Genomic DNA, 27,624 nt, shown 5'->3' on the forward strand with positions numbered 1-27,624 from the left:
TACTTTGACATCAGTGTGGATGGCTGGGGAAGTAGGGAAAAAGCATCCCTTATCATGTTGGAGATCAGTTTTTCCAGTTGTGATGCCTGTTGCTAATAACAGCAGCACTGAAATCCCAGGCACAGCAGGAGTAATTCTGTATCAAGCAGCCAAATCCATGTATAATCTCACAGTCAAGTTGAAATCTAAAGAGTAGATGCAGGAAAGCAGGCATGATGTCTGTGTCATGGAGAGATATTGGCACTCCTGATCAGGTGGTGGCATGGTTTCCAGGTGGTCTATGTCAGATTCCCTTTACTTTTGAAAAATTCAGCATTGTTTTCTTCAGAAAAAATGATATAACTAACTCTCCTTTGAGGCTGTAGACACCATTTGCTTATTCTGTCACTGCTGATTTGATCTTGGAAACATGAGATAAGCCAAATTTAGGAACCAATCAAGGGGCTAAAAATGAGAGTGGCTTAACAGTCAGTTTATAAGTGCACTGAAGTCTGTAAAATCCTCTGACAAGCAAGGAAAGAAAATAAAATGTAAATGAACTCATACCAGCAATGAACACAATGAGGCACTTAAAAGATGTAATATTCCTTGCAGAAGCTAGGCTTACAGTTGAGGAAAAGCTTTTCTTTTTTCTTCATAAATTAAAAGAAGAGGAGAGACCCACTCGTCCCTTTAATTTCTAGACTGAATCTCATCTCCCATTGTCTAAGTGCCATGCTGAAGCAGTACCGTTACCACTAAGGCATGTTTTTATTTATTCCCCCATTTATATTTCTTACTAGAGAAGTAGATTTGCTGGCTCCAGCAAACAGATAGGCTGATTGCAGTGCTTCTGTTTTTTGAATCTGGTGCTGCTACCAGGTCTTCTTCACTTGGTTGGGAGGACCCTGGAACCAATCTACAGTAGCAGTCCAATGGGGAGTGAACCATCACTTCAAATACCATGAAGGCCACAAGATAAGATGCCTGCAGGCCAAGCAGTGGGTGTTACTGATTTGTTGTGAATGCCTTTGATTTTGAAGTAACACCAATCTGTTGTGCATTAGTATGACAGTAGAAATGAGGCTGAATTAAAAGTTAAACCTTATTTACAATTTCCCACTGAAAATCACGTACCTAAAGTTCCTGTACTGAGAGGTGCTGAACTCTTTCAACTCCCATTGAACTCCACCATCAGCCCACCCAGGCACCTGTAAATTAGGAAGCAAACCACAGAGAAATACATAGAAATGGGAGATGAAATGAAATTCCCTTTCTGAGAGTCCACTGAACCTTTTTAATGCTGGGACAGGTATTTTAGCAGGCACGGAGAGATAGGCACTTGGCAGCCCCTAGTAAGGTACAGGTAGTGTGTAGGATCAACCTTTTGAGTTGGGGTCAGTGGTGTTCTGATGGATTATACTCATTAAGTTGGTTCTAGGAAATAAAATAAATAATGGCTGATAGTGGATTTTTCCTGGAAACCTTATTTTGAATAACTCCTCCTCCATTTTCTCCTGATTCAGCTCAATCTTTGAATACCATCAGCTCAACTCATTAATATTAGGAGTTCAGATGAGTTCCAAATCCAAATAAATATGTATTTTTAAATCCCCATAAACTGTTCCTGCTTTCATTGATCTCATTTCCCAATCTCCTATATCTAGTGAGGGGTGATCGAAGCAAAACAGAAGTGTTGTGTAGCGGACTTGTGTTGTGTTGTGGATTACAATGGGGATTTGGGGATGAAACTGAAGACAGCGTTTAAAAACTAAACTAGCCTTTCATACCTTTGAGTTTGGTTACATCCTGATTATCACTTGGCAAAGGGGAAAGGTTGTGGTATCTGTATATGATTGCTCTATCTTTTATTAATACTACTTTTTAATTGTTTTTCCAAAATTGCTTCTGTAAACTTAAACACAGAATAGAAACAAGATTATGCTAAACATCAAAACCGTGATGGCGGGGTTTCTTTTTTAATTGGATATTAATGCTGTGCTTTTCTTCTTTACACAGAAAAAAGAAAGGCTAACATTTTGGACCAACTTAACAATACCAGTGGGACTATAATTGGGGTGACCTCTTGCATTGTGATCATCCTCCTTATTATCTCTGTTATAGTACAGATCAAGCAACCTCGTAAAAAATTTGTCCAAAGGAAAACAGACTTTGATCAAACAGTATTCCAGGAGGTGTTTGAGCCTCCTCATTATGAGTTATGTACTCTTAGAGGGACAGGGGCTGCAGCTGACCTTGCAGATGTTGCAGATGACTTTGAAAATTATCATAAACTGCGGAGATCATCTTCAAAATGCATTCATGACCATCACTGTGGATCACAACTGTCTAGCACTAAGGGCAGCCGTAGTAACCTCAGCACAAGAGATGCTTCTATCTTGACAGAAATACAACCCCAGCCTGTAAAGCCCCTCATCCAGCCCATGAACAGGAGAAATATCCTTGTCATGAAGCATAGCTACTCACAAGATGCTGCAGATGCATCTGAGATAGATGAAATTGAAGAGGTACCAACTACAAGTCACAGGCTGTCAAGACATGATAAATCTGTCCAGCGGTCAGTATCAATAGATTTTTGATGAAGACTGTTGCATAAGGACTTGATTGCCCCTAAAATATTCCCATTTTCCTCCTGTTTTCCTCATTTTTTTATGTTTATTTTTATTTGTAGGTTATGCCATTATATTTTCTCCTGTCTTTCTCTCTCTTTTTCACCCTCCCTCCACCTTCTCCCTTCCTAAAGCCTCCTCACCCCTGTTCATTCATTTTCTCTCTCTCTCTCTCTCTCACTCACTCTCACACACACACACACACACACACACCTACCTCTCAACGAAGAGTGGGTACAATGTTTACTAAACCAAAGAAGTTTTTCATAAAATCTAGTTTTTTGAAAGAACTACATGCATGTAGTTTCCTTATAGCTAAGAGGTGGCCTTGAGTACTGTCCATAATCCATGACAAGACTAAAGTCCAAATGAGCTAAAAAGGGGAGGATTGACCTATTTTGGTGCATGACAGACCAATGCAAAACACTCTTCAGAGAGAAGGAAACCCACTTTCTTAAGAAACACTGTTTTCTACAAATTGAATGACAATATTTTCAAAATATTACAAAACTTGTTATTAACCATGAGATCACTGCTTGTCTTATTAATATCTCTTTCTCTCACTTAAAATGACACATTTCAGTGCTTATAGAATATTCTTATATATTTACATATAAAAATGTTGTTGAGAAGAGTCTAATCAATGAAAAAAGCATAGTTTGGCATTATTTAAATATAGAAGCTATTTTTACTGTGTATTGCATCTTGAATGCCTGTAACTAAGAATGATTAAAAGTTTACAAGTAAAGAAAAAGGAAAACAGAAACACTTATGAATGACTTATTTGGAAAAGAGTACTCAGAAACTTTTTATATGTATTTGTGTTTTGCCTTGCATACATTATTGTTGTGCTTTTGTGTTTTATATGCCCTACATGGTTTGTGTGTGTGTGTTTGCGCGTGCACATTTAAGCTATCTAAATCTCTTAAAAACTCCTCAGTTATTTTAATCTAGTTGCATGCCCATGTAAATGGCTTGATGCTATTGGTACAAATTGATCAAATTATCAAGATATATACTTTTTATTAAGTGTATATATGCATATATTTCTTTTTTTCTATGCAAACATTATTATGTTGAATGAAATAGCCATAACATTCCAGGTTCTGCCTCATTGGGTCTCTAAGCAAACATGAGTCTGAGTACAACACAACTAGGGTCTAAAGGACAAATTCAAGGTAAGTAAACATACATGAATGCCACGTGCACCATCTGTTGCATTCCATTATATATTTTTATTTGACAAAGTTTGATAGTTTTTTAAGATATATGCTAGCAAGCTAAAATCTTTGTATCTAGAGAGTCAGTTTTGAATATATAAACATTTAGAGAGAGAGAGAGAGAATTTAAAATTGCAGATGACTGCTTTAATGATATAAACTAAACATTGTATCTATTAAAATTCTTATACTTGATAGCTTTATAACATCCCACTGCTAAATATGATCTGCATTTTAAGGACATTATAAAGACAGATGCTTTGCATGGATGTGGTGTTTCATGTTTCATTTATGAAAATTACATTTTAAAAGTCCTATCGTGATATAGTATGTAAAATCTGGCAGCATAATTTATTTTAGTTATGAAGATATGAAGCTACCTGTTGTCAATTCATTTGAATAATTCAACAGAGTCAAGTGCGGCGAGGCAGAGTTTTGTTAGTTTGAGGAGTCAGTGGTATCATTTTAATATTTACCATTTACAAATCATTTTACTTGTCATTTAGTAGGCTGTTCATTTGAAATTAATATATTACCACTACTATTTATTTGAATAAACATCTCAACTTTCAAAATGAAGTTACAGCTAGATCATAGGCTATACACACGTTATATATACAATTATTATACAGATGTTTATAAGTGTATATATCTATTTTGTAGGGAGAAAGTGTAAATGCTTTAATGTTTTTTACATAGATAAATATATTTGTCTACCTATATTTTCCTTTATAGGGAGAAAACATTTTAACTGTGTTTTGTTTTCAGAGAAGAAATATTTACACAAACATGGGGACTGTGAAAAGAAAAACCTATAGTGAATTATTTCAACGGTCTGGAAAAAAAGTGGATACATTTCTAAATTTCATTCCACTGCCTTTATTCAAACCTGAGAGTTATAGACGTTTCTTACTTCCTCAGCAAGATATTCCCATTGCACAATAACATGTTTCTTTTGTAATTTGGTTGCTGGCCACAAAGTGCTCCTTAGTTTTTAAATACATTTTGAGATTTACTGGAAACTTGAAGAAGAAATTAGTTCCTGGCTGAAACTATCCTAGTTTTATTTTTTATGTTAGTATTATTTCAGTTAATACATTTTGTCTTTATCAGCTTGTCTATTGTGTAATATGTGAAAGAAGATTATTATACATTGAACTTTTGTTATATGTACATTGTTTTCATTATATAGACTGCTTGAGAATAGTGCGCTCCTGAGTGATTTTGAACATGCTACAATGAAATGTGAAACTATGGACCATGGAAACACCAGCTAGATGTTTTATGGACTCTCTGACCACCTTTTCTCATATCATGATAAAGTTCAGCAAACTGTATTGAGTAAAATTACTAGATGGCAATAAGACTCTAATTATCATCATTATTAGTCATTTTTCTTTTTCTTTTTTTCCTCTTTTTAAATTTGGTTATGAAGTAAGATACCCAATTTCAGGAACAGTTTATTGAAATCAGGTATTTAACCATTCATAATCACTTCAATAGAAATGTTTGTTGGATATGCATCTAGCAAAATGATTGAATTTGACCAGTGAGAAAATAATCTGCATGTATGTTACTGAATATTTGAGTTGGCAAAAAAAATCCCTTTTATTAGATACATTGTAAAAAGCATGCATTCACAATTACTGTTGTTACTGTTCCATTTCTTTGTGTCATATGCTTGCTACTTGTAACTTTTTATATAAAGATACATAAAACAATGTATAATAATTTCTTACCTTGAGTTTTAAGATAATGTTTTCATTTACTGATGAAGCAAAACAATTTTACACAGAAATTTACCAACCTGTTTCTACAAGATTATACTCAATATTCAGCTTTCGGGAACTAAAAATCAAACCAAACAAATACTTTAGAATCACCTCTGCCCTCCAACATTTCACCCTTTATAATGTATTAAAAGGTTATATTATATACATGGAATATTAAAATATAATATATAAATGATATAGTATATTGAAATAAATATTTTCATATTATGTAAAAGTACAAATGAAATGAAACATTTTGACATTGCCAAAACAAAGTTTTACTTTTTTCCCTTCAAAAGTTTCATCAAAATCAGTATATTCCCACAAAAACCTTTGATGTTTGACAAAATTGCCTATTTTTGTCAGAAACTTCTATCTACAACATTTCAACCAGCTGTATATAGAACATCCACAGTACAAGTCTAACACAGACAGCAGTGAAAGATTGCCTATGCTTCTCTGCTAATACTTACAAGGGTGCTAAGTGTGGCACTGGAGATATTTATGAACTTGAAACTTGTCCTCTCAGAACTAGACTGAGGGCTGGACTATATTAATAAAGTTTCATCTGCTTGACTAAATTGATTTCAAGCTGATCTAGTTAAATTGGTGTAAAACCCTAATGTAGATGCACTTACCCTGATTTAACTTCTGGGTAAATCAGTTTACTTAACTCTGTAGTTTACCGATATAAGTTATATTGATATAAGCAAGGGTTAACCTGATTTGTGTGTGTTTACATTTTAGGTTTGCACTAGTTTAATTAAATCAATTTAGTTAACTCAGTGCAATTTTTCTAATATAGACAAGATTTCAGCCCAGCTTGCTCATTTCTCATGGTGGGTTTTTTGTACCAAGTGGAATTACAATAGTAGTAAGGGCTGTTTTGGTTTTGTTGGCTGTAGTGCTTTGTACTTCCTTTTCCTTTTAGGTGATAGTGTCAAGCAATTACCCATTTCAGTGTATTTCCCTGGCTCAAACATGTTCTACGTCCACAGAATCTCAGCTTTTGTTAAAATAAAATAAGTCACTACGAAAGAAGCAAGTTTCTAGGACTCATGGTTGCGATGTAACCATCCAAATAGGAGCAAGGTATAGATGGAATCCATCTGATTCCCTGATTCTTCAGACAACTTAAACAATTGCTCTGAGAAGTATGACTATTCCATCCTCCATGAATATCTTTGGGGTGTTATCTCTGAAGCCTAACAGTGATGTGTTAAATGTCAAAAATAATTATTTCAGTGCTGACTATTTTAGTGGGTGGAACAGAAATGGGGTAGAAATGAGAGTTGCTGGAGAAAAGGAAATCTAGAGGGAAGAAAGGTAGAGAGATGGGGAACATGCAGAGTAACAATGAAGGGAGGATAAGCTGGGTAACTGCTGGAGGGTGTTGGGAAGACATGTAGGTGTCACTCACTTCCTGTAATAAGTTGGTTAACACACTAGTGATTGTGTTAAGATGCTGTTTAACCCTCCAGCATGAAGGAAACAAAACAAAATACTGAACATTTCAGAATGGTGTATAGACCTGCTTTTGTTGTGCTTTGCAGAATCATTGTCTTGCAAATGAGGATCGGGCCTTAGTTTTGTGTTTCCTTGGCCTCTGTCCCTCTTTACATCATAGTCCCTGTTGACACCCAAGAACATTCCAGTTAAAGTAGCAAAAATAAAGAGTTTTCTGAGTTGTCACAGCTCTTATAAAATTGTGCAATTTCGAACTTTGTACAAAGAAGTTTCCCATCTGACCTCTAAGCCTATCTCCTCACCCTCACCTCTGCATACAATCTACAAACTGTGATAAGCTCTCTGGCCCGCTCTCCACTGCTGCTATAAAATACCCTTTCTAACCATTACCTTATCTCCTTCAGCATTGCTCTCGTGCCCACTCTTTCTTGTCTTGCTGTCCAGGCCTTCATGACTTTGCCATCTTGCATCTTGACTACCACTACTGCCTCCTTTCTTGACTCAGCAAATGCAGTTTTGACCCTCTCAACTCACTTCAAAATTCTACTGCTTCACCTTACCCTGTGTATAAACTGCAATGCATTATCAAGCTGTTGCCCTGGCTTTATCTTCATTCGGCCCATGATGCCAGTCTTCATCATCCTTTAGACCAATATTTCCACAAGTGCCTTCATGCTTTCTCCCATACTGCACCTTGTACTTGGCAGTAGCTCCCTATAAATGTCTGTAAGTGATCTTAACCTCCTTCACACCCTTTCTTAAGACTCACCTCTAATGGGAAGCCTACAGAACAATTGAGAATGACTAGGGAATCGAGATGCTGTAACTGCTGTTTATTGTACTAAACATCACAATATTATGGTTAATTTTGCCCTGTTTCTGTTTCCACCTCATGTTTCTCTATTATATTCTAAGACAGTAAGTTCTTTGAGGCACAGATTGTGTCTTTTTAATTACATGTGTTGCTGCATCTACCAATTCATAACTGGGGCCCATAGAGGCTACCCCAATATATAATAATAAATGTAAACCCATTTGTTAACCCACTTTCCATTGGAGATTCTTGAGAAAAGCAATTCCCATATCAGAGGCACTGGGTTAGTAGTTGGGGAAGCTGCAACTGCCTAGCCTGTGTGATTGAGACCCAGGCTTCGAGTGGGAGTTGAAGCGGAGAAAGAGAGTTCTTGTTGCTGGGATAGGAGCCTGATGGACATGCCTAAACAATCAGCCTAACACCCAAAATAGCCTACACAAGGTAAAGAACATCCAAACCAGGGGCAGCTAGCCCAAATCAGCACAGTGCTTGGGAGGGGAGAGGGGGAAGCAAGGGAGTCAGCTTCCAACAGCAGCAGGACATGCAGCCTCTCCCCCTAGTTCTCTCTGCAGGGGTAGGAAAAGGGGGGAAAACCCCCACCATTTTGCTTCTCAGTAAGAGGAGCCCAGTTAACACAAAGTACTCAGCTTCATTAGGAGTGAACCCACTTAGCTGATCCTCAAAACCTCAGCTTCCAAAGTCATAGAGAAGCCAACTCTCTTCCCTCTCATGTCCCAGCAATCATCACCAACAAATTGGAACCAGCAGCTGCAGAGGAAAGTCAAATTGCCCAAATCTGGACAAAAGAGAGCGGGAAAGGAGTCCTCAGACTCCAGTTTTGGGGAAGAGCCCTAACTGCCAGCCTTGCCCAGTAGGCCTCCCTTGCACCAGAAGTCAATCATGTCAGGGTTTAAACCACCCAAGAACCTGTTCTGCTCCAGAGACTGGGACATCACAACTATGTATGCTGTCTATGCTACACTTAAGTCACTAGGAAAATCACTCAGGTGAGTTAAAAGACCTGGTTTGTGTGTGCACAGACAGCTCAAGGCTCAGATGTAATTAAAGATGTGTCAACACTATCATGCAGTCTGGCAATGTCCATATCTGCAACACTTGCTTGAATATATTGTTTGTCGGACCTATTAAGTTCCCATCCAAGGGACAGTGCATATGCATGACTGTTTGTGAGGGTGGGGGAAGCTTCCTCTGTCTGCTCTAAATCAAAGTTTAGATTTACTTTTGTGATGTGAGTGAAAAGCAGCAGTACTGTTGCTGCCATTAGTGTTGCAGAGGAAAATTTTGTTTCCTTAACACAAGAATCTGGGTAAAAAACTGCACCCTGTCTGTTCCTTCCAATTTTTGCTCCAGCCCCTAAATTCTACTGTGTAAATGAAGAACAAATCTAACTGCAATTGTACATAAAAAGACTTCCAAAACAGTTCCAAACCATGACACACCCTGGCACATGAGTACCTCAAAAACCCAGCTCTGGCCCCTGGATCCTGTGACTTTGAGTTCAATGATATTTGTAATGAAAAGAATGTCTGAGTTTGGACATAAAGAAATTAAACAAGTTAATGACTTTGTTTTGCTTCTCTTTGTGCGGTGCAGAATATAGTTTTATATTGGGGAATGAGGAAGCATCATTGTTCTTTTGATTTCCTTGCTCCATACTGAAGGACTTTGAACTGTCACAGAAGGCGTCACTCTGAGCTACTCTCTCCATTCACTTGTAAAACCACCAATTCAGTAGTGTACTGGCATAGCCCCGGCTTAGCTAGTCCCCTGAGAATGGGGAAGGAAGACACCAATACCAGAGGTGGCAGTAATCTTAAAGTGAGCATATTTTCTTATTGAGTGATGCTGAATGCAGCAGTAAGATACTGAACAAATATTGATAACAATGGAAAGCCATATTGTACCTCAGATCTTTGTTTAAATATCCTATTGACATTAGAGGGAGTTCTGCTGTGGATTGAGAGAAGTATGCAGTCCTAAATTTTCTCTCTCTCTCACACACACGCCATACTTAAAAATGAAATGTGATGCTACACAGAACAAGAGGTTACCCTTACTGTTTAAGTATTTGAGCTCAAATGAAGTTCTCTTTGGCTGATTGGATTAATTTAATTTCTTTACTCTCAGGGCGAAGGACACTGCATTGTATGTGTTTTACATGCCAAGGGAGATATTATTACATGCTCTCCTGCATTTTTGTTTTCTCATTCCTTTGTTCTGATGTTCCACTAAAATCTCAATGGAACACATTGGTGGTGTGTTTTGTCTAATATTTCTTGGCATATTTGGCATCTAGGCAGTAATGAAACAATTCATATTTTGAATACATGTCTGCAAGATAAATTTGTACCCAAAGCCTAATCTGATTGTTTTCATATAGGTATGTACAACATTGCTCTAGGCCCTGATTCTGTAAGCACTTCCATGTTTTCCTCACAGAAATAGTCTTATTAGCTTTAGAGATGTTGCAGTATCCAGACTAGCAAATATAACTATTAGTTAATTTGAGTTAATTGGCAATCAGCTTAAAAACAACTCTACTAGAGACAAGCCCTACAATGGATGCATCTTGACAGTTGAGAAAGGTGGAAGTGAAGAAATTTCATCACATAGCAGAATGTAGCAATAATTGTGGAGACCTTAAAATGATAGGTGCTAAAATTAAAAATTGTGATTTTGTTCCCTGTGTTCAGCCATCACTTTTAAATTATATTTTATTTTAAGGAAGACTTCTGCTATGTATATTTCTATAAGATAAATATCCCTTTTGCAAATTATTCTAGCAGCCTATGTCCCTTAGGATCAGGAGGGAAATTCAAATGTTTTGTTACGGTGCTACTCAGGGCAGGTCTACACTTAAAATGCTGAATCAGTGCAGCTGTAGTGATGCAGCTGTTCCGCTGTAGCACTTAAGTGAAGATGCTTCTACACTGATAGGAGAAGTTCTCTCACCAACATAGTGCTGTCTACACTGGGGGTAAGGGCAGTGTAACTACATTGCTCAGGGGTGTGCATTTTTCACACCTTTCAGTGACATAGTTATATCAGTATAAGTCTGTATGTGGATCTGGCCTTAGATAGTATGGAACCTATGCAGAATAGAATAGAACTGTGAAAATGCCAAATAATTTTTCAGTCACTTAGAACCTTTTTATCTAATCAGCTTTGATGAAAAAATTGACAGAAACCTCAACAGGCGCTTCTTATAAATCTTATTTCAAGTTTTAAATATTTGTCTCTTTGGAGTGACTTGAGGGAGTAGTGAGCTGGAATGTCTAGCAATTTTTTTTAAAGAATTTGAGAGATCCATAGTCTTTCAGTCTCTCAAAAATGGCCATATGGACTTTGTGTAGTCACCATTCAGTGGAACCTGCCCTGCCAGCACTTTCCAGTTGAGGAAAAAGCATGTTAAGTTTCAGCCTTCAAATATATTTTAAAAAAGTTTTATGAGCAAGTGAAAACAGAGGGTCATACCAGAAATCTTTTAGCAGCTTTAACTATAGCATTCACTAGCAGGTGGACACTAATAAAATGTAAAAGACCATAATCACAAAATGCAAAGATTAATATCCCCACTTATTTCCCCTAAATTGAGGTACCCAACTTAAGCTGTTGCTTATTAAAAAAGAATCCAGTGCCCACTGAAGTCAACAGGAGACTTTCCATTGACTTCAGCTGACTTCAGCAGGCACAAGATCAAGCTCTTCTGTCCTAATGCAATGAGCTTCTCACTGATATCAGTGGAGTTGAAGGCCCTCAGAAAGTGCTTGGCATCTTCAAGACCAGACCCACTTCTATTCACTAGTAACTCAAACCCAGTTTGCACATGTGTGGGTAACTGCACAAGGGGTAGGGTAATGGAGAATCAGACCTGATCAGGCCTGGTCTTCCTAAGATATTAAAAATCAAATTGGGTATCTCGAGATAGCTAACCCAGTTGGAACACCTCCTACTATCTAATGTAAACACAGTTTAACATCTTTAAAGTCACCTCATAGAATTTTTATTTACTTTTAAGAATACACAGTACCTCATATTACAGTGGCCAAAATGGCAAATAGTTAATTAACCCACCTAGTTTGTGCCCTGCCTCTGACAGTGACAAATGCTGGATGTGGCTGGAAGGTATAAACCTTCATGTTGAATATTAATATATTAATAAGCTCCTTCCTAATATGGAAAATGGCCTAGCCAGAGCATTCACAATCTTAGCAACACAGCTAAAAATACTGACGTTTCAACCTGCTAGCCTTATTCTGTAGATGTATTTCTCCTATGTGAAAACAACCCCATCTTTCCAGGCTACAGGAACGAAGCAGGAAGAGATAGTAGCCCAACCTAAGAGAAGAATGAAGAAGAAGAAAGGCAATGTATTGGCTTGGAACAAGAAAAAAACTAAAATGTGGTAAGTAATGGACCCACTCTATAATATCCAGACTAACACGGCTCCCCCTTTGATACTCTACAATATGTTCACACAAAGGAACTGCTTCTGAGCCTGTTGAAATCATTTCAAATCTCCTATTGAACTGGGAGAAATTTTAGGCCCAGATGGTGAGTTGGATTCTAATCCCTCCAGCTAGATTTGTTAAACCCAATACTGTGAGATGGACAACACCTTCTGAAAGTTGCTGAGCATTCTAAAGTGTTCTCAGCACCTCACAGAATCAGCTCTCTCAAACTCATATAGCAAACAGATTCCTATAAACTTAGTTTAGATTGCAAGTGCTTTAGGGCAGGGACCATCCATTTGTTCTGTGTTTGCACAGTGCCTAGCACAACAGGGTCATAGGCCATCACTGGGTCTCTTGAGTGTTACCACAATGCCCACAATAAGTATTATAATTTCAGAAGGGGGAAAGTTGGTTCTACCACCTTTCTATCTTTGGCATTCCCAAAGATGGGCTGGTAGAGGGCAAGGCGCACTGGTCATGGCCTGACCATGTTTAAGCAGGTAAACATGGACTGTGCATACAATGATCTTGTAATTAGTGGGCTCGCAAGTCATGGCTAGATGTACACTGCAGCTGACACTTGGGCCCTGAGCTGAGTGCACAGTGTGCTGAGCCATTTTGCATGTGCCATTGTGAAGCAGAGAATAATTTTTTATCTTTAAAAATAAGATTTTGTGTTCAAAACTAAAGTTTGAGCAAAGATCTCCAGCTATTTCCATGCACTGGAAATATTGTGGATGCTAATGCAGTTCAGTGTGTAGAAATCTCTTTAAAAATTCTGTGGCGTATGTTAGTGCTGTGGAACTTGTCAGCTTTCTATCATGGCACACATTCTGTTACATACTGTTTACAATCAGCGAACATATTATCCAGTGGGATTTTATAGAGACACTCCAGTATTGGAGCCTGATATTCTGTCACTCACTATGCATGTGTCCAAGACACATGGGTTCCTTAATATGAATTTGCATTCACCAGAATGCAATAAACTGTCATCCGCTCACTGAAAACCTCAAGTGTTCCCAAGCCAGTGCTACAAGTGATTGCATTGGTACTACCTGCAGAAGTTGGAACAGAGCAATGCATAAGAAGGCTTTCATCTGTTTCCAGGTATTTCAGGCTAAGCATTACAAAATGTATTTCATCTGGTGGGATAAAAACCATAAGGACATAACAGGGGGAGGGATAGCTCAGTGGTTTGAGTATTGGCCTGCTAAACCCAGAGTTGTGAGTTCAATCCTTGAGGGGGTCACTTAAGGATCTGGGGCAAAAAATCAGTGCTTGGTCCTTCTAGTGAAGGCAGGGGGCTGGACTCAATGACCTTTCAGGGTCCCTTCCATTTCTATGAGATAGGAATACCTCCTATTATTAGTAACTTAAAAGGATTTATCAGTTCATTTGCTGAGGATATTGTTCACATTCCACTCAGACAAAAACTTACCCAGTTACAATGCAATAATATTCAGAAAACATTTGTTATACAAAACAGATTAAATACAATCAGCATTGATTTTCCTTTGTCATTGGGTTTGGTTTTTCTAACCCAGTCTCACTTAATTATAGAAGCTGTCAAGCAAAACTACCTAGCAGATGCCGGTTGAGAGTGGCTTCAAGAAACTTTTAAATGAAGGGGGATTTTTTTGTTTGGGTGTGCGGAGTGAGAACCAGTTGAAGTTCATAGGCTCTGTGGGTGTTCAGCACTTTTGAAAATCAGAGGTATCATACGTATTGGGTGCTTAGACCCAAAAGGTAATTTTCAAAGCCAAATATGGGTGATAACCAGCCCTGAAAATTTGCTCCAAGTGCTGGATGCCCAGAGCAATACTGGGACAAAAATGAGTGCTCAGGTGGCAATATTTTCGATCCGTCACTACTCCTATAAAGCCATATTCCCCATTTAAGATAGCTCCAAACACTGCATTAGTTGTGTCAGCTATGCCATTCCTAAGTACAAACTTCTTAGGAAACTGCCATTCCTTCATCAGCTCCAGATATAAGAGAAGAGCCCCTTAGCCAGGAAGGCTGGTAGTGGGGTGGTAACACAGCACTGACCTGTAACAGTAGGTGTAGGCAGCCCATCTCCATTAAACTTAAATCACTGGGTCATGATACTATTGAGGAAGGGAAAATGAAGATATCTTAGAGGTGGATCCTCTTGCTTGGAGCGGAGGAGTTAAGAATAGATGCTGGCAGTCAGTTTTTGTATCAGTCTATAGGACCCTGCAAGATGAGAGAGTTCCAGAGCATCTACACAGGAATGAAACAGCCCCACAGCCTGAACCCTGTGAGCCCTTGTCGGCTGGCATGGGCCAGTGGTGGGTTTTTCCCTGCTGTGTAGACATACCCTTTGTGGCTGGAGGATCAGGAATGAGTGGGATCTGTGGCATGTGAAAGTTTGATGGTCGATTGGCAGTGGAGATGGCAAGCACAATGGAATGGTCTCCCCTCTCTCAGCACAATTCTGCATGTGCTTCAAAAATGTCCTTGATTTGACCAGATCCTCAAAGCAAGGTGCCTAATCACTTTGAAGCCCTGAGCCATTGAGTCAAGCTTACCTCTTGCCAACAGGGAATCCCTATAAGTCTGGGTAAGCCACTGGAATGAGGCAGGAACTGATCAAAACTCAGAAGTTTTGGCTCACATGAAACAAATATTTTGAAAATCAAAATTAGGTTGAAGTGGAATGGAAAGAGATTTCCCAACTTTCCTCTGAATCAGAATTTCTGGAAAAAAATGATTTTGATTAAAAAATAATTTTGAGATTCTAAATTCTTGTTTCAACATTTTTGTCTCCCTGCCCCCTCCCCTGATTTTATATTATTTTTATATTATTTCATGATGCCAGTCATAGAGTGAGATCTACGATTTCTACCGACATGTCATAATATGACCAAGTATAATAATTGAAATAGTGAATTCTTTTGAGTTGCACTTAGTCCTCATTAACTCTAGAGATTTGCTGTGATTACAGGCATTGGTGACAAAACACGGGTACAGCTGCATTGGTGCAAACTTGAGATAGGCAATGCCACTATAAACTGAGATATACACTGCTCAATAGAGTTGGGTGAATTGTTGATTTTTTTTTATTTGATTGACCAGCAAACCCATGCTTCCATCCCCCTACAAAATCAGAAAAAGTATTCACTTCAGAAAATATTTGGAATTTTTTGGCAAATTGGTGAAGTGTATATTCCCCTGTAACCCTTTGCCCAGATGTCAGGATATTTGCCTAGCATGTTGAAGACCCAGGTCTGAATCAAGCAAAGACTTGAATTCAGATCTCTCCTCTCTTACGTGCATATTCTAAATGCCAGGCTACCAGCTGTTGTAGGTTCAGTTACTCTCAATCACTTCTGTTGAAGCCAAAGAGTATTTAAGTATTTATAGAATGTGAAAGAGAGTGAGAGCATCTGTCTGGCCTTTGATTAAGGCACTCACCTGAAAACTGAAATTTGAATTTCCATCCCCTGCCTCCCAGGTGAGTGCCTTAATCACCAGGCTATAAATCACTCTCATTCTTTCTCTTTGGCCTAATTAATATTACTGTACCTATGCAAAGTGGAACAGCTTCAGCAGGAGAGATTAAGAACAAAATGTACACCAGAGTGGGGAGTTGAGGTCCAGTCCCTGCACTGGGGTGGAGATTCAACCATGCGGCCCTCTCACTTAATCACTTGACGAAAGGTTACGTGTGTGTGTGTGTGTGTGTGTGTGTGTGTGTGTGTGTGTGTGTACACATTACCAAAACACAGCACTGCACATGCAACTACTTCTGAGAAGAGGATGAGAGAACAAATAACATGACAGATATGCAGTCACATTGCTTAATGCATTACTAGAAGGTGCGCAGACACTACTGTGAGGTGCATGGTACATTAAAACCTATACAGAACAGAATAGATAGTCAATGGTCCCTACACCAAGATACAGCCCAGATACTGATTCTGCACAGTTTCATTTGTTACCTCCTATGATATTTATTCTGTGCATTCTCTCATTTGAAATTTGTTTTGTAACCAGTTCTTAATCATCTACTGCTTTTTATCTTATTTGAAATGTCTCTCATATGTATAAACTGGAAATCCAGATTAATGGTATTGGAACATCAATGTCACCAGAGTAATTTTTTATATTAAATTAATATTGTGTGATTTGTCCGTTAGTTTAACTCTTTTCTAGCATATAACTGGTGAAGTGGTTATTGTCTAATTACTTTTGCACATACAGGCCACTGCAATTTTAACTCAAAGAACCTCAGAAAATGTAAGCATTCAATTCAAATCTACCTATCTTCAGTAACAAACGTTTGAGGATATTGATGAAGAATTTCTCCTGTCATGTACTGATCCCAGAAATGGTTTGAAACCTGATAAAATGTGCCCCACAAATCTGTTGTACAACTAGTCATGTTAAATGCATTTGTCTTGCTCTGTTATGGGCAAGAAACAAACAAACAAAACGTTATGCCACCTTAGTGATATAAACTGTAACAACTTGCATCATTTCATCCATCTACAATTCCAAGCTATATATTTTCATATCAAGAGTGAATATTACAAGGTAGCAATACCAGTTCTTTATGAGGATGTATTTACTGAATGCTTTCAAAGTGCCTAATTATATTGCTGTATTTGTATTTGTTGTGGCCTTGTTCATTGACCTCTCTAGATCCTTGAGAGACAGTAATTGTTTTTCTGAAAGTGTAAAGTTTGTTATTAACATTGATTTTTTTGAAATCAGCCTAAAATAACAGATTGAGATAGATCATCTACACTTTGCAGTTCATGAAGGCAATGGTCTTTCAGTATGATCCTTCAGGGATAATGCTCTAATTCAAATTAATTATTGCATGACAAGTGTTTATAATCCTATTCTGTTAATTTTCTTAACCTCTGCCACACCATCTAGTTCTCAAGCACAACAATGTGTCTGTGAAATCCTGCCAACAGAACTGTTCCAGGTGGCTGACAGCTTGGTACATTTTTACTGTTTCCACTTGGAAAAAATATTGGACTATTCTGACTGGGAGAAGTTTTCTATTTATTGTGCTACATGAACAAACCTGACTGGATTTGGTCTGGCCTGACTGAATTTAAAGGAGTGTCACAAATTGAGGATCTAGATTTCTGGGGAACCTTGTGACATGGGAATTGGAATCTTACAATACTTGCTTAGTAGAAAGAAGTGGGGTTGCCAGACTAAGGTCTTCCAATAACTCCACATTATTTTACTAGTCATGCTAGATAGTCCTCAAGCAAGCAGTTGTTAAATCCTTGCTCAATGAGCAATCTCTTGAATCTAGTGATCTCACTAATTGTTGCTATGTCCTTAACCTGTAAACTGAAGAAAAAAAAAACTGTAAGCAACAGCAAAGCAAATTAATGGCTTTTATTCAAGCAAATATATGGTATGTGAACCTGTATCTATTCCAGTGATCAGTATGCAAACTACATACAGCTCAGTCTTGTTTTCATCAGATCCAGATGGTATGAGGTTTTTGTTTTCCCACTGCTTTGCAGGACCTTGAACTTGGACGAGATAGAGGTGGTGAGATCTTAATCCAGGCAAGAATGAGGTGATGCTGGTATGTTAAGGGAAGAGTCTTAAAAAATGTTCCCACCCTTCATTTGTGCAGCAGGTTTACAGTTTGGGGTAGCTTTGGTATTCTCATATACTACAGGAAGCTAAAATGGCATAAGTGACCAAGAATGCCTTTTTTCTTTGCATATGATAAGACATATGGCCATGTCTCTCTGATCTGGGCCTCAAAATAGTTATTCATGCTTATGTGGCCCATGGATTGAATTATGTGGTATACTCTGTGATGCTGGGTTTCAGCTGGTGCAGCATAAATCTGTGTGCCTGCTTGCATGATTTAGCCTCAGGGAGCACATTACAACAATTTGTCACCATCTGCACTAGCATGTGTGTATGTGAGAGGGCAGATATTTTGCTTCTGGGAGCAAGATAACTTTGTAGCCTTCATATTCGCGCGTGCACACACACACTCTCTCTCTCTCTCTCACACACACACATCTATGTGAGAGAGAAATCTACAAAAGGTATCTTGAGCCAAAACCACTCCTGATTTATCCCAAAATAATCCCAAATGACAACAGGTGCAAACTTTAATTAAAATAATGCCACACCCTTTTTTACTGTGTGTAATAACACAATATAAAATATACATAAAAGTAATACAGTAATTCCTCACTTAAAGTCGTCCCGGTTAATATTGTTTCATTGTTACCCTGCTGATCAATTAGGGAACAGGCTTGTTTAAAATTGTGCAATGCTCCCTTCTAACTTTGTTTGGCAGCTGCCTGCTTTGTCTACTGCTTGGAGGAAGAGCAGCCCATTGCAGCTAGCTGGCGGGGGCTTGGAACCAGAGTGGACTGGTAGCCCCCTATCAGCTCTTCGGGGCCCCTAAATTCCCTGTGCAGCAGCTGCCTGCAGTTCAGCTGTCCCTCCCACCACTGCCATGTGCTCCTGCTGCCCAAGATTCCTGCTTGTTGTGCAGGTGGAAGGGAAGAAAGGGGGGGCTAATGTCAGGGTGTACCCTTCCCCCCTGCTCCTGCACCCCACTTACCCCATCTTCCATAGGGCAGGGGGGACACACCAGGACTCAAGAGGGAGGGAGCTTGCAGCAGTTGCCTCTCAGCCAGCTGATCTAATTAACAACACAGTGTACTTAAGGGAAACGCACATATCTCCCTCCGTTCCTGCTGCCTTTTGTAGAGAGAGAGTTAACCATTGAGGGCTCAGCCAATGGCTAATTCATCATTTAGCAGTAAGGGAAATATCCTACCCTCTGACTCCTCCACCTCAACCAAGCTTCACAATCATCATCACTGTGTACCAGTATTAAATTGTTTATTTAAAACTTATACTGTGTGTGTGTGTGTGTGTGTGTGTATATAAAATATAGTCATTTGTCTGGTGAAACAAATTTCCCTGGAACCTTACTCCCTCATTTACATTAATTCTTATGAGGAAATTGAATTCGCTTAACATCATTTCGCTTAAAGTTGCATTTTTCAGGAACATAACTGCAACATTAAGTAAGGAGTTACTGTACCGTGTTTCTTTGTCAGATACTATTTGCTTCATAGTATTTTCTTTTAAAGGAAAAACACTACAGTATAATTAAATATTCCATTGAGAGGAAAATTCATCTCTTCATCTATTGAACAAGGTACATTTTGACAGCTTCTCAAGAGAACACCATTTGAAAAATCAGAACACCGGGGACGTCTGGGTGCTGGCTAGCCGGTAAGTGGCTAATAACATAAAGTCTGATTTACAGGGAATGACATGTCAAAATATTCTGATTTGAGGCTTTAAGGTAGCCCTCATCTGCACAGCTATATCTAATTCAAATTAATAGCAAAGAGTCCTGTGGCACCTTATAGACTTACAGACGTTTTGGAGCATGAGCACATGCATCCGACAAAGTGGGTATTCATCCACAAAAGCTCATGCTCCAAAATGTCTGTTAGTCTGTAAGGTGTCACAGGATTCTTTGCTGCTTTTACAGATCCAGACTAACACAGCTACCCCTCTGATACTTAATTCAAATTACTATTCACCAAAAAATACCCTAAATATTTGAAGCTGGAATGAAGAAAGTGTACTAATCTTGGCCCTATTGAAATCATTCATAAAATTCCCATTGACTTTGACAGTGCCTGAATTTCACCCTGAAGAGTTACAATGACTGGCATTAGGTTATTTCCCATTAATAGTTCCAAGTAAAATTGATAACATGATTTCTAGCTCCAGTATTGAGTGACTTTCTTTTTGCAATAGGGATGGTGAGTGTCCACTGTGAAATAATGAGCATCAACAATTGAAAATGAAATGAGCAGTAAAGTACAGGTGACGGTCAATGATGAGTGGGTATAACCAAAGATATTGTAAGAGAGATGGTGTCTCTAGTTTTTAAGCCAAAAAAGGGGATGAAGAAAGCTTTTACATTTAAATTTTTCCAGGGAATGATAGTCAAGTGAAAAGACAGAAATTAGGCTGCCATTATAGATTATATTTTATTTTTCTATGTAGTACTGAGTAGAGATTCTGTCTATCTTCTAGTATAGAAAATCAGTACAAATATAGTATCTCCTTCTTCTTGAGCCAATTATGTCTATCAATTTGGGTCAAGCTTCACAATGGTATGCAGTTCTAAAGCTTCAAGTAATATCTTTCTGCCAGTTCACACCATTTATGAATTTGTGTCACTTTGATATGAAAAAAAAACTGACAATTGAAACATTTTGAAAATCCATATATCTTGTCATGTAAATGTGTGAAGGATTGATATTTTAATTACTAATTAATACATATTTTAATGCCCAAGCTGTGCAATCTGATCTGTGTGGTTGGACCTTACACCTAGCTGGAGTCCCATAAAAGTGAATTGAACTCTCTGTGGATGAAATGGTTCACTCACATATATCAATTACCAGGATCAGAGCCTAAATTCAGATTATGGAAGCATACGTTGGGAAGTAGTTGTACCCTCTGGCTCTTTATTGCTATTTTCCCTTCAGTGTTCCTTTCAGAAGCCGGTGATGGCAATGGAGGGGATGAATGAATTTCAATGACTCTGGTTAGCCAAATACTGGGAAATAAGACTCAGAATGTCTCTATTCTTCATTTTTCAAATTCAAACAGACCATAATGGGAAAAAAAGAGCTTTCAGTTAGAGCTGCCTCCATTTTAAGTACTTGGGGCTATGGCAAAGGCGGCTGGATTTAAAACAAGCTCTAATGAAGAGAATGGGTTTAGGACCTAATGCAGAGCCAATTGGTAATCTTTCCCTTGACTTCAGTGTGGTTTGTATCAGGCATTTACTTCCTAAAAATAATAGACTGCCTACAAGTTCACCACAAACAAATGGCATCCTTTCCCCAGATATTACAAAATGTTGAAGATTAAATAGCTCAAACTTTCCACGTTGGATATAGCTAAATATTTAATTCATTGCTTAGGAGAAAATGTATGATCTTGACAATGAGGCTAGAACTGAAAATCTGAGAATGCTGAATCCAGACGCTGGATTTTTTTCTTGTACCATAGCTTTATACATGGGAAAAAGAAATGATGATGAATTTCTCTATCACTTCCTGGAGATTTCTGGGGAGAAAATCTACTGAGCCTAAAATTTCTATGAGTTTCCTTGGGATTCAGAAGCATGAAGTATATTTGGGATGCTACTATTGCAAGAGAGCACTGGTCTCAAACACAGGTCCCCAGGCAGTCCTCACATTGCATCCATAACCTGACAGCTCACTGATATCTGCAAGGAGCATGGGCTGGTGGACTCTAGTTCACCATAGCCCTTCCCACGAAACTCCAAACTGGAGGAGATGGCCGGCTCTTCCGATGGGCTCAGACTCACTATTTAACCAGAAAGAGGCACAGGAAGTTGCTGAGCAACTACATAAATCTGTATCTGGCTGTTGCATTGGACCCTGCCTTCTCACCTGATTCCTGAGTCCTGCCTTCCTGTCCTGTTTTTGGTTCCTCCTTTGTTCCAGATCCCTGCTTGTATGCCCCACCCCTTGTTATCAAGGGAAATTAAATTGAATGAAATGCTGTGTTTTGGACTCAGGAATAGTATCTCTACCTACGAACTCAATGTTAAGGTACAAACCAAAAAGGGATTATTGGGAAGAGACAAGACAAATTTAACAGTATGACAGGAAAATAGTAAAACATCTCGTAGGTTTGTTCTCACAGGCCATGAAGCCAAGGACCCACTATAAACCCTTAACAAACTGTGAGCTTATTGACAGAACTTTACTTGTAGGTAGATGATTTCTGGTGCACTGATGGAGATGAACAGACAGCTGGATGTGTCTCAGATCTGCCACAGCTACCAGTCAAATGCTGACCTTCAACTGTGCTCTGGTGGGACACAGGAGCAACATGGATCTGGATATAGGAGATGGTCTTTTAGGTAAGTAACGGGGATAGATCTTGACTCACAGCTCATGTGCAAATAAATGGGACATGGGCTGCCTCTCATAAAGAAATAAACCTTACATAAACCCTGCATGGACAATAAATAAACCTTACACCCTGGCTATTGACTCTGGCTCTGATTATCAAATATTTGTTCCTCATGCAGTTACTTACAAACTGTAACTGAGTCACCCCTTAACCTTCTCTATATTAAGCTAAACAAACTGAGCCTATCAACTGTACTCTATAAGGCATGTTTATGAATCCTTTAATCATTCTCATGGCTCGTCTGTGAATCCTCTTCAATTTATAAACATCCTTCTTGAATTGTGAACACTAGAACTGGATATAGTATGCCAGCAGTAGTTGCACGCAGTGCCAAATATAGAGGAAAAATAACCTTTATACTCCTACTTGAGATTCTCCTGTTTATGCTCCCAAGGATGAATCAATTCTTTTGGACATAGCATTGCACTAGGAATTCATGTTCAACTGATTATCCTCCATGACACCCAAATCTTTTTCAGAGTCACTGCATCCCAGGATTGAGCCTCTACACTGTGTAAGTATGGCCTATATATTTTGTTCCTAGATATACACATATCCACTGAGCTATATTAAAATGGATATTATTTTCTAGTGCCCACCTACCAAATGATCCGGATTGCTCTGTGTCAGTGACCTGTCCTCTTCATTGTTTATCACTCCCCCTATTCTTGTTTCTATGTGCAAACTGTATTGGTTATGATTTCCTCCCGGTCATTAATAAAAATATTAAATAGCATAGAGCCAAAAACTGAGCTCTGCAGGACCCTGGATCACTTGATGATTACCTGTTCTGTTCATTCCCTCTGGGGCACCTGGCATTGACCACTGTCGGAAAACAGGATATTGGGCTAGATGGACCTTTGGTCTGACCCAGTATGACAGTTTTTATTTTCTTATGACTCCACTAGAAAACCATCCTCTTGATTCATGATTCCTCATTTACAATTACATAGAAGGTCTTCTCATGCTACAGTGATGGGTGGCAATATAAAATCCTTAGATTTTTCTATCATAAAGGGAAATAGTCCTTTGCATTTGCTAACTCTAAAAATGGGATTCAGCTAGGTCACAGCGGAGATGAGGTGTTCATTTTATTTACTAATAGTATGAATCACCACTGTATCTGTAGGATCATTGTAAACTCCACACAAGCGTCAAGTTTTCTGTGGTGCAAAAAATGCAGGATTACAGCTCGTCAAAATTTTAACAAAAATGATGTGGAAATTCATATATTTTTGACCAGTTTGGAATAGAGAATACAGTGGATGTTCTTAAATCCGCAGTTTACACTGCAGGGGTAGGTAGATGGGTCTTGCTGGAGTAGGAGACCAAATATGAATGGTACCTCATTATCCAGAATTCTTCTTGAGGAAAGGCCATGGTAATTCTCTTTCCTGTATTCTCCCATGACAGGATGCAGTATGTTCTCCCTTTCGTAGCAGCCCATCTAACACCTCCCTTTCCTGGCATTTTTGGGAAAATTTATGGCAATGTTGTATCTCCACAGAGCACAATGGAGAAGTAAAGGATCCTTGTGCTTTCTGTGCCACTTGAGCTATTTAAACAGAGCTAGCCGCAATCTGACCCATAAATTCACTGATATTTTAAAGCGAGAAATAGCTGGCTAAACTGCAAGGTTATTATTAAACTTCCTTTTTGTCTTATTTTAGTTACCCACATAATCTCTTGTTAAGAGATATGGGCTAATAATTTAATGTTATTTTTAAAACATATACAGCTGGTGAATGGAAATAGTTAAATATTACTAAGCAATGTATGATTGTATCGTAGTTTAGATGGATTTAAAACATTGAGACTTAAGTATTAAAAATTTTAAAACATTCTGCACACAAGCCTTAAAATTAGTTTTAAGTAGAAGCTAAGAGACTAAGAGACGGTATCTCATAACGTATATATCTTTCCATATTTGAAATAGCATTGACTAACAGGCTTAACACAGTAATGGATGCTGGCTGTGGACAGTATATTTGTTCTATATTTCAGGTTGGGTAAAACATTTATATGTTGAAAAGTCAATGTGAAGTGTACATCTTCAAAGTAAACCTAGCCAAAACATGTCACAGGGAACTTAATAGCTTTAAAGGTTTGTCATCTGCTTCATTAAGATGTAAATATTCACGGGGATCAGAAATACACAGAGAAGTGATTCAACGTCATCTATGAAGAAAGGGAACAAATAGAAACTGAAACCAAGTTAATCATTTATTCAGCTATGACATCCAGCTGGTGTTGAACCACGCTTAGCCAATGGGCAAACAGATTACTCAAATGCCTTTATATTGCAATACAGTTACTTAGACTATAAAACCATTAATGAACGAGTAGAGATGTCTTACATAAAGACCAGAAAATTCCACAATTCTCTTTGTGTATTAGAGGAATTGCAGAATTATGCAATGTCAGGCAAAGATATTACACCCTACCAAACAGAATAACTTCAAAACAGGGTGCTCCAACTGAATGCAGGTTGAATTTGGTTATCAGTTGCTTTAACTTGTCAAAATTCCAGAGTTGAGATATTCCGAGAGGTTGACGTGTGGAGATGTATAGACTGTGAAAACTGGAAGTAAGACTCATGACAATTATAATCACTTGAAAATACAAAAGAAATGCCTTATATCTTCAATGGATTATGGGAAAAGTCAGATATAAAGTGCAGCTTGTACTCTGGACCACATTAGCTTATTTAGTCCATATTGATTTAGTCCATAATAGGGGTCACGGATCAACATTCACATCTTACTCCCCATCAGTTCCCGTCCTGGCTTGGGGAAGCCAATGATCCAACCAGAAGACCAAATTTGGTGACGAATACTTGTCACTTGCCCCATGAGGCACATTGCACGTATGCTAAGAAGAAGTCCATAACCACTTTTCCAAAGGAGTCAGTGGGTCTTTCATCCAAACTGAATAAAAAATTGTCTGATGCTTTCAGCAAATGACTTCTCTCAAGTTGGAAACACCTGGGCCGGATACGAGACTGAGAACTGGATCTTTTGTCCAGACAGAGAGGTCACCACCTACTGATAACTACAAACAGTCATCGTGATTAAACATTTTAATAATTTTTTTCTCTCAGTCCCTATGGGCAGACTACAGTTAACCAGAATAAATCAGTAATACAACCTCAAACTGCATTTAAGTTTTTACTGTAACCAACCGAAGTGAACTCTGAAATTGAGCTGAAGAATTTTATGCAGCAAAAGTAGATGTGAATCCAAGAAGGCACATTTATATATTGTAGGTGCAAATTCTGATACTTTCCTGACTTCAGCATTTAAATTCTATTCCAACATTGCACCTTTTTGTTGTTGTTTTAGGAATGCTTTTTTTTTTTTTTTTTTTTTTTTTTTTAAGTGGGTCTGACAAATTTGGGTACCCTCACAAGAACTGAAACCAAAGTTTGACATCTGTAACATGATCCAATGGCTGGACAAATTCAGATTAGAATAGAGATTTTTTTTTTTTTTTTTTTTTTTTTTTAAAGGAAGAACAGAGAGAGATTGCAACATTAAGTAAGGAGTTATCTGACGTGTTTCTTTTTGTCAGATACTATTTTGGCTTCCATAGTATTTTCTCTTTAAAGGAAAAACACTACAGTATAAATTAAATTCCCAGTTGAGATGAAAACTTCATCTCTTCATCTATTTGAACAAGGTACATTTTTGACAGCTTTCTCAAGAGAAAACCATTTGAAAAATCAGAACACCGGGGACGTCTGGGCTGTAGCGGTAATGTCTTAAATAACATAAAGTTCGCATTTACAGGGAATGACAATGTCAAAATATTCTGATTTGAGGCTTTCAAGGTAGCCCTCATCTGCACAGCTGATATCTAATTCAAATTAATATGCAAAGAGTCCTGTGGCACCTTAGACTTACAGACGTTTTGAGCATGAGCACTGCATCCGACAAAGTGGGTATTCTCCAACAAAAAGCTCATGCTCCAAAATGTCTGTTAGTCTGTAAAGGTGCAACAGGAATCTTTTGCTGGCTTTTAACAGATCCAGACTAACAACAGCTACCCCCTCTGATCTTAATTCAAATTACTATCCCCCCCACAAAAAATACCCTAAATATTTGAAAGCTGGAATGAAGAAAGTTTACTAATTTGGCCCTATTGAAATCATCATAAATTCCCATTGACTTTGACAGTGCCTGGAATTTCACACCCTGAAGAGTTACATACTGGCATTAGTTATTTCCATTAATATGTTCCAAGTAAAATGATAACATGAATTTCTAGCTCCAGTATTGATGACTTTCTTTGCAATAGGATCGTGGAGTGTGCCATGTGAACTAATGCCGCATCACAATTGAATGAGAATGAGCAGTAAGACAGGTGACGGTCATGGATGAGTGGTATAACCAAAGATATTGAGTAAGAGAGATGGTGTTTATTTTTAAGCCAAAAAGGGGATGAAGAAAGGCTTTTACATTTAAATTTTTCCCCAGGCATGATAGTCAAGTGAAAAGACAGAAATTAAGGCTGTGCCATTATAGATTATAAATTTTATTTTCCTATTGTTAGGTACTGAGTAGAAGATTTCTGCTCTATCTTCTAGTAGTAGAAAATCAGTACGAATATAGTTCTCCTTCTCTTGAGAGCCAATTATGTCTATCAATGGGTCAAGCTCACAAGGTGATGGCATTCTAATAGCTTCAAGTAATATCTTTCTGCCAGTTCACACATTTAAATGATTTGGTGTCACTTTGTATGAAAAAAAAAAAACTGACAATTGAAACATTTTTGAAAATCGCATACTATCTTGTCATGTAAAAGTGTGAGGATTGATATTTAATTACTAATTAAGTACATATTTTAATGCCCAAGCTGTCATATCTGATCTGGTGTGGTTTGACTTAGCACCTAGCTGGATCCATAAAGTGAAATTGAACTCTCTGTGATGAATGGTTCCGTCACATATATCAATTACCATGATCAGAGCCTAAATTCAGATTAATGGAAGCATACGTTGGGACGTAGTTGTACCTCTGGCTCTTTATTGCTATTTCCCTTCAGTGTTCCTTTCAGAAGCCGGTGATGGCAATGCAGGGGATGAAATGATTTCCATACTCTGGTTAGCCAAATACTGGGAAATAAGACTCAGAATGTCTCATCTTCATTTTCCAAATTCAAAACAGACCATAATGGGAAGAAAAAGAGCTTTCAGTTAGAGGGCTGCCTCCTTTTAAAGTCTTGGGCTATGCAAAGGCGGCTGGATTTAAA

At 38.2% G+C, this 27,624-nt stretch overlaps 1 protein-coding gene across 5 annotated transcripts in view; it reads left to right on the forward strand.

Moving 5' to 3' along the window:
- The window catches only part of NETO1 (neuropilin and tolloid like 1), a 102,750-nt gene extending 97,024 nt beyond the window's left edge, over positions 1–5,726 (forward strand). Inside the window, exons 9-11 of one of the 5 annotated variants that reach the window (XR_012655122.1) lie at positions 1,999–2,557; positions 3,699–3,787; positions 4,598–5,109. Coding sequence is in view for 3 of the 5 variants with exons in the window: in XM_075061958.1 (XP_074918059.1) it covers positions 1,999–2,557; positions 5,022–5,106 (644 nt within the window). In the remaining 2 variants the exon portion in view is untranslated. Of the gene's footprint in view, positions 1–1,998; positions 2,558–3,698; positions 3,788–4,597 lie in introns of all 5 variants that reach the window. The other 4 variants (XR_012655123.1, XM_075061959.1, XM_075061960.1 and 1 more) reach the window with 4 other exon arrangements.
- The last annotated feature ends 21,898 nt before the right edge of the window (positions 5,727–27,624 follow it).

This window comes from Chelonoidis abingdonii, chromosome 2, assembly GCF_003597395.2.
Source record: "Chelonoidis abingdonii isolate Lonesome George chromosome 2, CheloAbing_2.0, whole genome shotgun sequence".
In the NCBI taxonomy this organism is placed as follows: Eukaryota; Metazoa; Chordata; order Testudines; family Testudinidae; genus Chelonoidis; species Chelonoidis abingdonii.